Genomic DNA, 14,045 nt, shown 5'->3' with positions numbered 1-14,045 from the left:
GGTGGCCAATAAACAGCTTGTCTGAGGCCTGTTCGGTTAAATCCCACGGATGGTGCTAGATTTTGGTGACCAATGGGAAAACCCAAACACTTATAAAAACAGTAGCCAACATGTTTCTGTATGGGATTTAAATCTATTTTACTTCTTAATCGAATTCCTGTGAGTCATCTGTTTTCCATTGTTATGTTAATTTATACTCTGCACATTTTAATGAATCTACCTTGCATCATCTTCTCTGGCTTTAAATACTGTATAGGGAGCATGCGCATGAGTGAAAACCTTTGAATTCCTGGAGCATTTATGTTTCTATGACTTCCACACTAGCCAAAAATGTTTTGACTGTAATATTAGAAGTAGAAAAAATAGAAGGCTATACTATTTTCAGGAATATTTATAATACTATGTCATTTATCATGAACAAATACAAACGTTAATGTGCAAATCTACTTTTTTTCTTCATAAGAAATACAAAAACCATCAATTAAATCACAAAGATGGGGACACAGACTTGTTTTCTTCGACATGAATGTAATAGAAGCTGCTGTTAGCCTGGAATCTCTGAACAATCTCTCTTCTCCTCTCAGAAGGACGCTGTGTCGATGAAAAGCCCAGCTCCTATGTGAACTCTGTGGTGATTGAGCAGCGCTGTGTTTCAAAAGGGAGTTTTCCCACTGAGGGCGAAGAAGAGCGAACTGAGAGACAGACTTACCAGACAACAGTGGTGTTGGGTACAACACAGGTAGGCCTTTGAGCAGCCTGTTCCCTTGTTCACCTCTGTGCCACTGATATTACTTGCAAGCAGATTGAGGTGGCTAGGAGCTGAACATTGCTCAGATGTAAATGTATTAAACTTCCCACTGTCAAAGTTCTGGTTTGAACATAGTCATAACATAACTTTGAACTGTGCATTAACCTAGCAGCTGTCTTGCATTTCTAGCTTGTGACTTGTGGATACAGATTATTGCGTGGTGTCTACAGTCACCAGTGTTGCTGCAGACTTGAAGGGAATACAATGTTACATTAAAATATGGTTGAATTTCTGTGGTCAAATAACTTGCCTACTATAAAATAAACAGTGCTGTTGGATTAACCAGTGCAAGACGAAGTAAATGCATAGACTGATTTTTATTTTACAATCTTAAAATGTAGTCGTATTGCATCACAAAGACAGTCTTGTCTATATAAATTTAAATTAAATGAAATTAAAAACACTGCTTTGCTGCTTTGTTTCATACCAGTGAAGTTAAAACAGTTTTTATTTGTTTTCCATCTTAACAATGGTTAAACTGTTTATTAGAAAAACATAAAAATGGGTTTATCCCCTTGTTAAAAAAGGCTTTAACAGATGTTAAATGTCTGATTTAAAGTTAGCATGAATAGCAATGGCCCATGATTAATGTTCCCTCTAAGACAAGACGGCTTTTATTGCTGAAACATAATAATTATGTCTCAGTAGCACATGATAAATAAACCAATGAACAAATTCCAATCTAAAATGCATTTTGGTCTTATGATGTGATCACTTTTTTTTGGTTATGATACAACTGAAACCGACCAAAAAAAAATCATGTCAGTTCAGATTGATACAGACCGATGAGACTGAGACTGTGCCATTAAATAAATAAACTTTTATAATATACCCCATACAACTTAGATTCAAAAATACAATCAAAAAATCAAGACAATGTACACAGTTGCCTGAAAATACACAAGACATGGATAATAAGGAAAAGGGGGAGGAGTTATGAATACAAAAGTATAAATCTGCCTTTGGTTGAAATAGGCAGGGGAAACTGGAGAAAAGCATATAAAACCTTAGCACTAGGCAAGCAGTACAATATTAAAGTATTCCAACACATTTCATTCAGATACTTCAATCAGAACTTGTAATAAAAACTAACAAACTATACCTTTCCTGTTGAGGTGAGCTCCTTCAAATGAATACACAGTGTCCTTATTTAATAGCCTGATTCATGTCTGTATGCTTCTTTGTGGTCATAGCTATAGCACTACAGGACACCACAAACTAAATTTCCATCTATTGTCCTAATCCACATGAAGGCAGTCTTCATTTGTCTTTTTTGAGGGGTGCATTGACCAGTTAGAAGGAAATGTTAATTCCATGTATTTCTCTTTATCAATAAAGCATGATCTGCCATCCAAGGAGCCGGGCCAGGAGGCAGGCGATGCATTTGTGTCAAGCAGTGTGGTGTCGGGCACGGTAGAGGTCCCCAGCCCCAGCGTCCAGTCTTCCCATGAGTCTGCAGAACAAGGTAATAAACCCCTCTTTGGTGTCATGCTTGGCCCTGATGCTTTCTGTATTCTTTTAAAGATTGCAGTTTGGTTCTTTACATGGTCATCAGGACTCTGCTTCTCCTTGAGACGTGTATATAGTCTTCGCTGGGCCTAAATTGGCTTTGAGATACTGTGGACCAGAAAAGCTGCTTACCCTTGCCAACACCACATAGGCTGACATAATGGGATCCATGGACAATGTCCGACCATCAGAACAACATGGCTTGACTTGGGAAAAGATGATGACTAGGATTGTGTGTTGTTGGTTTGTTCACATCTCAATGACTCTTGCCTTTCAAGCTCATGTTGATATCCTTGACATGCCATAAACAAGACTGGCTACTGCTTTATTCTCGAGCGTTTACACAGGGTATAACTGCATAATGCTGCTTAACACTAAGACTTTTTTGAGTGTTTATTTGCGGACCTTGTGGCTTTCGTAAGACAATTACGAAATCCTATTCAAGTTACTCAAGAATTCCTCGGGAGGATGTTTTCAGGGATTGTGGGAAAATAACCAGTTTCAAACACAATCCAAAGGAAACAGAGAAAGTAAACTGTTCATACTATCTGTGCCATTTGCTGCTGTAGCAAGGAAATGTGGATCTTTCAATTTACAAGAGCAAAACAGTTGAACATGTCTTAAGCTGAAAATAACTCCAGATCAGTGGAACACAGAATATGTGTATACGTCCACAATATCAACCAAGAGTGCACAGGTCTGTTTACTACTGATCAACCCAACAAGCCTTCTCTAACAGGTATTACTGATCATTAATACTAAATTAAGATGGTGTTGCTCACCCTTCCTGGGTTGCCTTTTTTTTTTCTTTGCAAATAAGAGGCCTACTGCTACACTGATCAGCAGCGAAACCTTGAAATGCATCCTCCTCTGGCTGGTGGGGGGGGGCTTTCAGATATAATTTCTCGAGTTGACTTTCTTGTCAATCCCACCACCTTGCCGTCAGTTTTATTTATTTATTTAGTTTGTTTGTTTCATTTATTTACTTATTCTTATGATTTCTGTTTCCCCTTTCTTTCCCCGGCGCTCGCTCTCTGCCCGCTGGTAGAGTTGACTAACAGTCCCAGTGTTCCGCACAGGGTTTGGAACTCCTGGCTGCGTTGGGAGTTCTTCACCCAGTCAGGTAAATGGCGCCATGTTGGCTGTGCTCTGGCTGCACTGCGCTGCACAGGGGGCTCAGAGCGGCTTTCCCAGGGGCCTGCTGGCAGTGTATGCGGTACACCTCCATCCCCTCACTTTCTGTTTCCTTGTCGTGCTTTATTTCGTTCTGTATGGACGGTTTTATGTATTACTTGTCCAAACGTGATGCAGTGTATGAATGCCAGTCGTTTACATTTTTAATACAATTATGATTCTCTCCCCTCTTCACATTATATGCATCTATATAATGTGGTTTATTTGGCCCAGTTTTTGTACTATACGTTTTTTCTGCCATGATCTATATATTGTTTGTCTGTCACTTCAGTTTACCTGTTTACAAAGGACTGCTGGCTTCTGTCTGTGTTGACAGCTTAGTAGAAATTCCTTCATAATAACTGTTTGAAGAAATAAAAATGATCATTTTTTTCCATTAAAAATAAGTAGGGACTTTAAAAGGTGTGTCTGTGTATCAATTCCAAGAAATGCATTTCAGATGCATACATCACTTCAATGATGGCTTTTAAGTCACTGTAGAGGTTCCAGCCAAGTCAAATTAATAGCTGAGCTAGCCCTGCTGTGACACTATGTAGAGATGTGCCAATAAATAACAGAAAGAGTCATCTTCTTTTATTGTTTTTACTTTCACATAGGATCTGTTCCTGTGTACAAAAACATCAATGCAGTATCATTTCCCCAAGGAAAGTCAGATCAAAGAACATAAACTTTCACCAGTAACCACTGCTTGGTTCATAAGAGACCATTAACTCCATTGTAAATGTTCAATGTTGCAGCCTGTGTGTCTGCACTGATCACACAGACTGATACTTTGAGCAGATCAAAAGAGATGACCATTTGTACTGAAATAATAAATAAATAGCCATATGTGCTGTTGTGAAAGTTAGAAGGCTAGTCAAAATATATATATATATATATATATATATATTTTTTTTTTTTATTATTATTATTATTTTTTTCCAAAACACTGTCCATTATGCAGTATTTTCAATCTAAAAACAAAAGTTACCTTATTCCACTGGCCTCATTCAAGATTACTTCATTACTTAAAGAATACAAAAATAGTATTTGTTTGCACGCGATACATTGCATTGTGCAAGCCATTTGAATCTTGATGAGTATTAGCCTTCTTTAAGGGAACAGAAAGCAACGCGTTCGAAAATGGAACAAAGTGATCCTAATTATTGCCAGCAGCTGACATTTCTCCATACACAATGAACTGTGACAAGGAGACCTCTTGTCTGTTTTTGTGGGATGAATTCAATTAGATAGAGCGCCCTGTGTTTTGCAGAATATGGTACACTGTATTAAAAGGATTTCTGCTGTGCCATGTAGCTTTTGGGCATTTTCCGTTAATCCTGTACAGTGCATTTCCGGTCTGAGTCCTATTTTACCTGGCAGTGATTCAATTTCTCCAATATCTTTTAGGATACAAACAACTCTTGCATTCTAGAACAGAACGGTCCAGTCATTGGCAGCTCAATCTGCAGAAAGAGACTAAAAATACTAATCTCATTGAAACACTTCACTGCCAGAGCCATATAAATCTTGTTTTCAGGTGCCCATTAGCAAAGATTAAAATATGGTACTGATCTTTCAACTTTCAGTTTAAAACTTACTTTACTTAGTGGCTGTTGATGGTCTGTGTGGGAAGGGAACAGGGTTTCATCTTTGTTCAGGGTAATCTTTCTGCTGTGGAATTGTGGCCTTCCAGTGATGGTAGTTTTACATCTTGTCCTTCACAGAAAATTATGTCTCTCGCTTTGCATTTTTCTCCATTGTTTCAAGTAAATGTCTATGACAGAATGTAAAATCTTGTAAGCTGAATTCTCATTTTGTGTAATCATTGTTTTTATCAAAAGTGTGCACATTAAACACAATGTGACATTTGTGTGTTTGTTTCTATCACAAATACATACAAATCTGCAGTAAATGGCAATTCCTATGATTGTTTGGGCTTTCTTATACATGTTGCCTGACTGATAGAAAGTTGTCTGAAGTCTTGTTCATTTGGGATCTCTTCTATGGCTCTCAGTGCAACCCCCCATTGCAGCTTTGGAACTACACTTTTTGGGGTTGTGTTTCATGTCGCAATAAAATGCCTGATTGTGCCATGTAAATAGGGAGGTGTATGGAACTGGGCTTTATTCGACAACTAGAATTGAATTGAATACTGGTTCTGAGTTGCTGCTCTGTTTTCAACTGCCCACCTGTGTAGCTTAGAGCTGTAAAGCAATGCTGCAAAATTGTGTAAAGGCCCTGCCACCATGTAAAAATGCTATAAGTATAAATCAGCTTTCTTTTAACATTAGAGTACCATCTTAAAGGCTTCCTCTAGGTGTCAGTATATTACTGGTATGTAACAAACGCAGCTGTTTTGTAGCTCCAGCCCTAGCATTTCAGATTCTTGCTGCTAATTCCCTGCTATTCAAGAACCGCACTCAATAGAAGTGATTGTGATTTTACATTCAGAAAAAAACACGTTTTACTTGAAGATCAAATATTGTTGCACTAATCCAGTTAAAATGTCTGTTGCTTTTTCCCCTGTGACAATTCAGCTTAAGGGTTGAGTTATAAGACCGTATAATACAGATCCAGTGTAACCTGCTTTTTCTCTTGTCTTCGCAGGGGGCCCGGAGGAAGAAATCTCAAATGTAAGTGCTCAGAATCACTGTGCGGTTCTGTTGTTTAACTGTAGTTTGCTGTGATTATTGGTCTTCTTTAATTGAAGAGGATGTGGAAACCTAGCAGGTGTGGTGAACTTTGAGATGATAAAAACTGATATGAAACAATTGGATAATCATTTCATATGGCTCATCATTCTCGATTGTAATGAAGTAGTCTTGTGGAGACCCCGATCGGATCCATCCATTAACGTGTCCTAAAGCAGCACTGAATTAACATTATCATTAGGATACGGCACAAAGAGAAGCGTGGGCCTCAGCAGTGTTGTCTAACAAATGTAAAAAATTCAAGGCAGTCTCAGAATATTACAACTATTTATTATTTATTTTAATTATATATATTTTTCTAATCATTTTTATACACTTTTGTACAAATAATTAAAAGGAAAACTAAAGGAATTAACAAAAACAGCCCATCATTGTTTTCATTATTTCAAATGTGAAATGTATTTGTAAAACATAGCCCTAATGACACTGCCAAGATCAATACCTCTATAAAATCATCTTCCTTTGGTGCAAAGATAACCTTGCCAGACCCTGAGGCTGATTTGAGGAGTAGATACTCATCCCATGAGCTGAGGCAGTTTTGTGAGGCTTGTATGTTTCCTTTCAAAGCAAGGAAAACTGAAATGTACACACAGATATAGATATCGAAACTTTTAAAATTAAAAACATATAAGGAAATGAAGATTCATACAATCTCTCACACATGAACATGTTTAAATGGCAGACAGACCGGTAAATTCCACAAGTACGAACAACCAACCTGGACAGCACAAACCCAGCGATTCAGCACCATATTAATCAAGCATTTTCTGCCATGTAGCGTGTACTGCACCTTGTTCCGAATAACTTTTAAATTGTCTAACATCATCAATTAGAATATCAGAAAATTAGACTGCCAATTTAACAGTAATTGTTTTTTATTCATTATCAAGCACAACAAGAATTGCTAGGAATTACATACGCAAGTCCCTATTGTAACGGCTAAACATGGCATAATGAAGAAACAATTACAGAATCCTGTTCCATCCATTATGATTTCCTTTTATTTATGTAGTTTCTTAACATAGACTGCATTGGTACCATGCAGGTTAATATCTGTCCAACACGTAGCATTAACACCTGATGGACCATCGTTCTATCACATCCCTTTCTCTTGGTGTGGCCTGTCAGATCGCAGCTCCTCCGTTAAATCTGGCTAAACGCACTGACCACTGGTCATGGGATCCCGAGGAGGAGCGCAAGCGGCAGGAAAGATGGCAGCAAGAGCAGGAACGCATGCTTCAGGTATATTAACAGCGCTGGTGTTCACCCCGGCTTCAGCACACCCTGCCGTGTCTCACCGCGCATGTCCAGATTCGCTGTACTAACACTCATCACATTGACTCACTGTGCATTCTTCTGTTTGTTGTTTGTTGTTTTGGTATTGGTGGTATTGGTGGAATCGGTTATGCTGCAGTACGCCCCCATGTTGTATTCTGTTCACATCAAATGGCTATAAGGTTTCGGCTTCATCGTTACTTTTAACTATTGCCAAAGCAGGGTTGGAACAGAAAAAAAGCCTTTTAATACTTTCAAACCAGCACAGTCAGTTTATTTATTTTTCTGATTGATTCAATTAATTATTTTCTGTCACACATGGGGGGAAAAATGACTGTCTCAGCAGTTTCTCCTCAGTTCGTCTGTATAAAGTATAGCTTGGCCAATATCTGACTATTGCTTCGTTGGCAATAGCTTTGTGCTGGCATTTAGAGAGCACTGCTGTGATCCTCTGGGTCTACTGTCAGTCCTCGCTCACTCTATGCACTTAGGAATGCTATAACAAATTCTTACCTTATATAATCATCAGATAAAAAAGAGCTTGTATTTCCTTCAGTTTCAGGAATTGGGTATCCCTCTTCAGAGATGTTGTAATTTAGACACAATTCAGGAGTTATAAATATATTGTACATGCAGAATCACAACTATTTAAATTAAGTTTAATGATGAAATATAATTTGTATTTTATTTACAGATTAGTGTAATGTAATAAAATCTATAATCCACACTGGAGAGGAGCTCTCGCTGTGTCTCACATGTGCTAGTGTGCTAATGTTACGTCAAGTGCCATAGCAAAATCTCCCCCTTTTAAGGGAAGCGCTTTGCTGAAACCAATAGGTGCTCTGCTTTAATCCAAAATATGCACAAAAAAGCAACACGTGATCAATCTGCTGTCACAGCTCACCTGTCTGCTGGGCATATGCATGTTGATGTGATGTTGCATGTGGTCTGTGGGGAGTGTCCGCATGGACAAGCATGGCTTTGGTGTTTGTTGGTGTGGAAATAACGTAGCCTTTAATTTTATAATGTTGGAAACAAATACTGTGTGCCTGCTTTTATGGTTATGTGATGAATGACAGTGCAGTGTGCTCAGCATTATTTTCTGGAATCAGATGCTTGGTTTAAACCTGAATGAAGCAAAAATATAATTGATATGCTGCAAGAAAAAGCCCACCTATGAAATGGAAATAAATCAAAGTGAATCACTTAGTTATTAATGGGTCAAATGACCTCCTCTCATTTGTAAACTTTCTTATGGTCTTCTTATGTTCTAAAGTGCAGGGTTCCATTGTAAGAAATGGCGGGAGTTTTTGTACTCCAAAGAAAACCTAGGTAATGAATGTTAGAATGACAAAGTTTTTTTACTTTGGACTCTTCATATTAATTATTATTTTTGATAATTAAAACCGTTCAGATTGTACTATGTTATGTTTACTGTTTATCTAGTTTCCTACAGTCATTGCATTTTTTTAAATATGGTCATAATACTGCACCTTTCAAGCATACATATGCAAATAAATGTAAGTAAGTCCAAACATGAACAGGTCTTTATAAAAACTATACATTTTCCAGTATATAGGACTGCATGAAGCTGACATTCCTTCATGTTATAAACTTCTCTAGCAAAAGGAAGAAAAAAATATATTTTTATGGTAGCGGCAGCTTCCTTGTTTAGAGCTGGATGTGCTTTTGGGTGTTATGAATGTAATTTAGTGCCTGAACAATTTCTTCCTGGATTGTGTTAAAACCACCGTCATGAGCTCAGATCCGAAACATTGCAATTCTCACTTATGAAAACTGTGGAACAGAAGCTATTGTCAGGACAGAGATTTGAAGGTCTAGGAAATCATGCTATGGAAGTCAAGGAGACTTGGGCAGGTAAGTAAAATGCACATTAACATAGGAACTCTGAGGTAAAATAGAAGTTCAAAATACTCCCATAAACACCCGCTAAAGACCTGGGAAAGATGTTAATGGTGACAAGTTTAGTAAATAATAAATCATGTTACACAAATGAGAAATCAGATTTGAACAGGAAACCTTAATACTAGAGTCTGGATTTGATTCATATCATGTCTTCATTTGGCAGTTGCCTCATTTCCAAGGCGATAATGGATAAATGGTTTTTAGTTTTTTTGATGGCTCTTTCTACCTCTGCAGATGAAGTACCAGAGAGAGCAGGAGAAATTGAAGCAGGAATGGGAGAGAGCCCAGAAAGAGGTGGAAGAGGAGGAGCGCAAGTACCATGAGGAGGTGGCTGATATTTGTTATCCTTTTGAGTAAAAACACTGTTGGGGTGAACACTCAGAAAATATTCTGTTGATGTATGGAAATCTGCTTCCTTCTCATCTACATTAAAAAGGCTTATGAGGCAAATATAACTTATATTATATCGTCAGCATATTGAATATGATTATCAATCATTGTTTGAAGTGTCCATCGTGTCTGCGTGTGCTTGGGTATTTGACTGAGCTCCAGTGAGAGCAGACTGGGTGTCAGAGACGATTGTCGCTCACTAGATGGCGCTGCTCCCTCTCCAGTCTGTGCTCATCACGGACCACAGCGTTGTGGGAGAGAGCTGACGGAGGCTCTCTGGGACTGAGGAAGAGAGAGAAATGCCTTTGTGATCACTCAGCACCTTTTCTCACATTAGAGAAGATTGTTTGCTCAATCTATGTGCACAGAATTAAACAACATAGTTGAAATGCAGGGCAGGACCACAGAGTCCCAGGTTTTATTAGTCAACATTAAACACAAAGTTCTTCAGTTGTGGAAAACATAATCATTTCTGCCTCTTAATTGGGTCATTTCTTCAATGCAGTTCTATTTGGAATGAGAAAATTAACAATGTGCACCACGTCAAAATCCAAAGAGATGCCAAAGACTTAATTCTGTGTGTATATTCAATATGTAAACTCTACAAATATGTATAAATTGCAGGCTGATAAGGATGACTTATTAACCTATTTAACAATTGTGTGTTACTTCACATGAGTAAAGCTCTGGTAATAACGATATGTATATAATTTCCATGCATTTACACATTTATTCTGCCTGTATGGAGACCATATCTGTGTTATGTTGCTGTGTGTGAACCCCAAACACAAACCTGTAAATTCTGTGCTGTATAATTTACACTGAAATGTTGTTCATTGCCTTGAGTTAATGGTGTAAAATACGCTGCTGTAAAAGCAGATAAATACTAGCTGATCCATCATGGCGGGTTTCCTTGTTTCCCGGCACAGGAGCGTAAGATCCTGGAGGAGACCGTGGCCCCGCTGACGCCACGCTCGTCCACGCTGTCCTCCCCCAGCCGCAGTGACCAGCCCCACCTGCCACTGGACCCCGAAGGGACCATAGTGCGCTCACTGGCAGACTGGGAGCACAAGCAGGAGCTCCTGGAGAGACAGGCGGTAAGCACGAAGCAAGCCCACTGGTCAGGGCAGTCACTGTGGGAATGTAGACGGCCTGTTTTATTTTCAGTCCGGTTTCAGTTAGGTGAAACTCAGAAAATAAATGTGCAGACCAGGCTGTATTTCCTGAACATTTGTTCCTGAGAAACCAAGTCTCTGGAAAGGCCTGGCAATTAGGGGATGTGTTAATACACACGATGCAGATAAAGGCTCATGATTTGTATAGAATTCACCTCCTCACTTAGACTCTGATGGAAGTAACCCTTTTGGTGATTCTGGGCAGGCATTGTTTTGCATGTTTTATATTATACAGTGAGCACACAGTGAATATCTTTGAATGCATTATTCTCACTTAGTGTGCTTAATTTACCCTGATCCCTCTTGGCCTGAATCCCTGCTGGGAATGGAGCTGCTCTGCTCCAGTGATTCCCTGTTACTCTAGTAGTTTTTGTATTTTCTTCAACTTCCTGGTTTTCAATTTCTTCAATGTACAGCCATTTCTGTCTTATGAACAGAGAGCAAAAGAAGAAGGTGTTGAGAAGGATGAAAAACTAAGTGACAATGGAAAACAGAATGGCGTCAGGAAAGAACAGAAGATGACTCTGAAGGCAGAAGAGAAAATGACAGAAAGGTGCGTGAGGTCCCACAGTGTGTTTATGGACTCCTGTCTGCCCACAGAAATCTGAACTTCACTATGATAGTGGTTGGATTTGTTATTTTGTGTGAATAATAACCATTCACAGAAAGACAGACAGTACAATATGATACTGATTATCAGGGTATGCACTTATTAACAAATGAGACGCTGAAGAATATGTACCCCATTTGAACATATGCAATGGGTCAGCATTTTACAGTTATGGATAATAAATGACATGAAACTACAGATTATTGATTTCAGTAGTAGGGATCAATAACCAGAATATGCTTTGTTTTTACAAATCAGCACAGTGATGCATTAAACATAATAGAAATATATAGAAGTCAAGACAATGTAAAATGATAGTAGGAATATAGTAGGAGCAGATGGTGGACTACCTGTAGACATTAGTGTAATGCAATTTCCCCATCTGGCTACCCTGACACTATTTATTTAAATTGCTCTTCTCTGCAGCTCTCACTCTCAAAGCATCACCCACACCGAAACAATTGTCCAGAGTCAGCAAAACGGCCAAAGACTTCTTTCAGACCACAGTCCACCAGCAGTGTCAGAGTTGCAGTTCATTCAGGGTAAGCTTTGAGGAATGTTGTTTTGTTTTTCTTTACGAAGCTATTGATTTGAAGTTTAACAATGTGTCTTCTTACCTCTATTTTACAACCTGTAAACTCAGTGATGAGGAGAGGGAGACAAAACAAAGCAGGAACAGGGATGCAGGATGTTTAAATACTACAAGAATTGTACAATAGAAGTTAAATTGGTTAATTACTTTAGTCACAGATGTTTTCTGCTGGTGCTGCTGAGTGATTCTCAAAAGGGACAAAAAAAAAATTGGTTGCAAAGTAAATTCTAAATCTAATTTGGGTCACCTTAATATTCAAATGGTTTATAAAAAAAAATGTTATTTATCCATGTGCACCTTTAAGAATAGAAATTAAATGATTTGGCTACATAAATGGAGTTTTAAACTGAAGTCCAGGAGAAGGAAAATCCCAGTCTAGTGCCTGACTTATACCTTCTCAAGAATAAGTATCCAGCAACAAACTCACTTTCCCAGCATTCATTGCTTTGCATCCTTCTTTCACCTCAGACACCGCCTTTTCAGCAGCTCCTTGGCTCATTCCACCTCGTTGGCTTAGCCAAAATGACCTGTATATACCTTCTACTACATGTGTCTTTTGGGGTTGGCTGAACTCTTAAAAGCAAGCTCACTTTGCACTTTTATTATGTTGTCCCTTTTAAAAATCATGCACAAACCAGCCACACACAAAACACTGTCCAAACTGAATTTGACCTGGCGAAGACTCCTTTTTTATGGAGGACATATGGGATAATGTCTTCCGCCATCTGTTACTACTTTTCAAATCCATTCAACCCTGTCTTCCCACATGCCGAATGAAAATGAACTCAAACTCATTTCTGAGTAGAGGTAACTGCGTTCCGAGTAAATGCTGTTGGTGCCGGAGCTCTTGTCAGACAAACGTTTTGTTTTATCAGATGCGTCATGGAACAACAAGCAGCCATTAACCAAACAGCCAGAGGAAGTGTGGAAAAAGACTGCTTCTCTGGATCGAAACTGGAGCCAGCAGCAGGCTGTGACCGGGGGCATGAAAAGGTTTGCAATATGCATCATCAATAGTTAGTGTCTTGCAATTGCAGGCTAAAAATCGTATGTTTTGTATGAATGTAACTCATTCCAGATTTATTTTTTCCTAACCCTCACTAGGGCTAGAAAGCTATAGGCATATCCAAAAAGATCAAGAATTGAATAAAGTCAAATAAAATGGTTGTATTACATAGGTCTTGCGAGCGTGAGCACTGCATACGTCTTACCTGATGTGCGTCTCAATTGGGTCACGATTTAGTCCGCCATTTTGCAAAGACACTCATCTTAAAAACACAATGCATGATGGGTAAAATCCAGCCATTTCATTGCACATGTCAATGTTGATTTAGTGTGATTTATGTTGGTGTCCCGTCCTGTGATCAGTTTGACAAAGGCGATCCTTCGGTTAATGCTGGTTTGTTGTTTTTAGGTCTGGATCCTATGAAAATGTAGGAATCAGTCCATCAAAATCATCCTCATGCTCATCCAGTCTTCAAACCCAATCACCTAACAGGTATGAAGGTGCATCACGTTTGCACACAATACATTCATATGCCCATGTGGGAGTTTGTATGTGGATTGTTGTTTTCAAGTCTCCCACTACACAGTGATTTACCAAGGCTATGGAGAAACTAAACTACTTTTATTCTGACTCTGCATAGCAGCACCCTAAAAGCACTTTTATTTACAATTGAATATCTAGTTAAGATCTGCATTATCTTCAGATCACATCTGAAGATTTTTACAGTTGCCCTTGTCAGTACTAATAGAGGAGTTTAAAAAAAAATATATATATATATAAATATATATATTAAGCATAAAGCATTTATAAGAATCAAGCCTCCTCTTGGCAGTACTATTCAATCATTCAACGATTTAATGAAAATCA

The 14,045-nt window shown here is 38.5% G+C and overlaps 1 protein-coding gene across 10 annotated transcripts in view; it reads left to right on the top strand.

The window, feature by feature from the left end:
* Positions 1-14,045, top strand: part of limch1a (LIM and calponin homology domains 1a) — a 137,835-nt gene that overhangs the window by 118,371 nt on the left and 5,419 nt on the right. For 7 of the 10 annotated variants that reach the window (XM_066720482.1, XM_066720483.1, XM_066720487.1 and 4 more), the window contains 11 exons: positions 585-739; positions 2,147-2,273; positions 3,366-3,440; positions 6,101-6,126; positions 7,333-7,446; positions 9,640-9,732; positions 10,725-10,892; positions 11,408-11,523; positions 12,007-12,122; positions 13,048-13,165; positions 13,587-13,670. In XM_066720482.1, coding sequence (XP_066576579.1) covers positions 585-739; positions 2,147-2,273; positions 3,366-3,440; positions 6,101-6,126; positions 7,333-7,446; positions 9,640-9,732; positions 10,725-10,892; positions 11,408-11,523; positions 12,007-12,122; positions 13,048-13,165; positions 13,587-13,670 — 1,192 coding nt within the window. The remainder of the gene's footprint in view (positions 1-584; positions 740-2,146; positions 2,274-3,365; positions 3,441-6,100; positions 6,127-7,332; positions 7,447-9,639; positions 9,733-10,724; positions 10,893-11,407; positions 11,524-12,006; positions 12,123-13,047; positions 13,166-13,586; positions 13,671-14,045) is intronic. The other 3 variants (XM_066720485.1, XM_066720484.1, XM_066720486.1) reach the window with 3 other exon arrangements.

This window comes from Amia ocellicauda, chromosome 13, assembly GCF_036373705.1.
Source record: "Amia ocellicauda isolate fAmiCal2 chromosome 13, fAmiCal2.hap1, whole genome shotgun sequence".
Lineage (NCBI taxonomy): Eukaryota > Metazoa > Chordata > Actinopteri > Amiiformes > Amiidae > Amia > Amia ocellicauda.
This window is presented reverse-complemented; position numbering and strand designations above follow the sequence as displayed.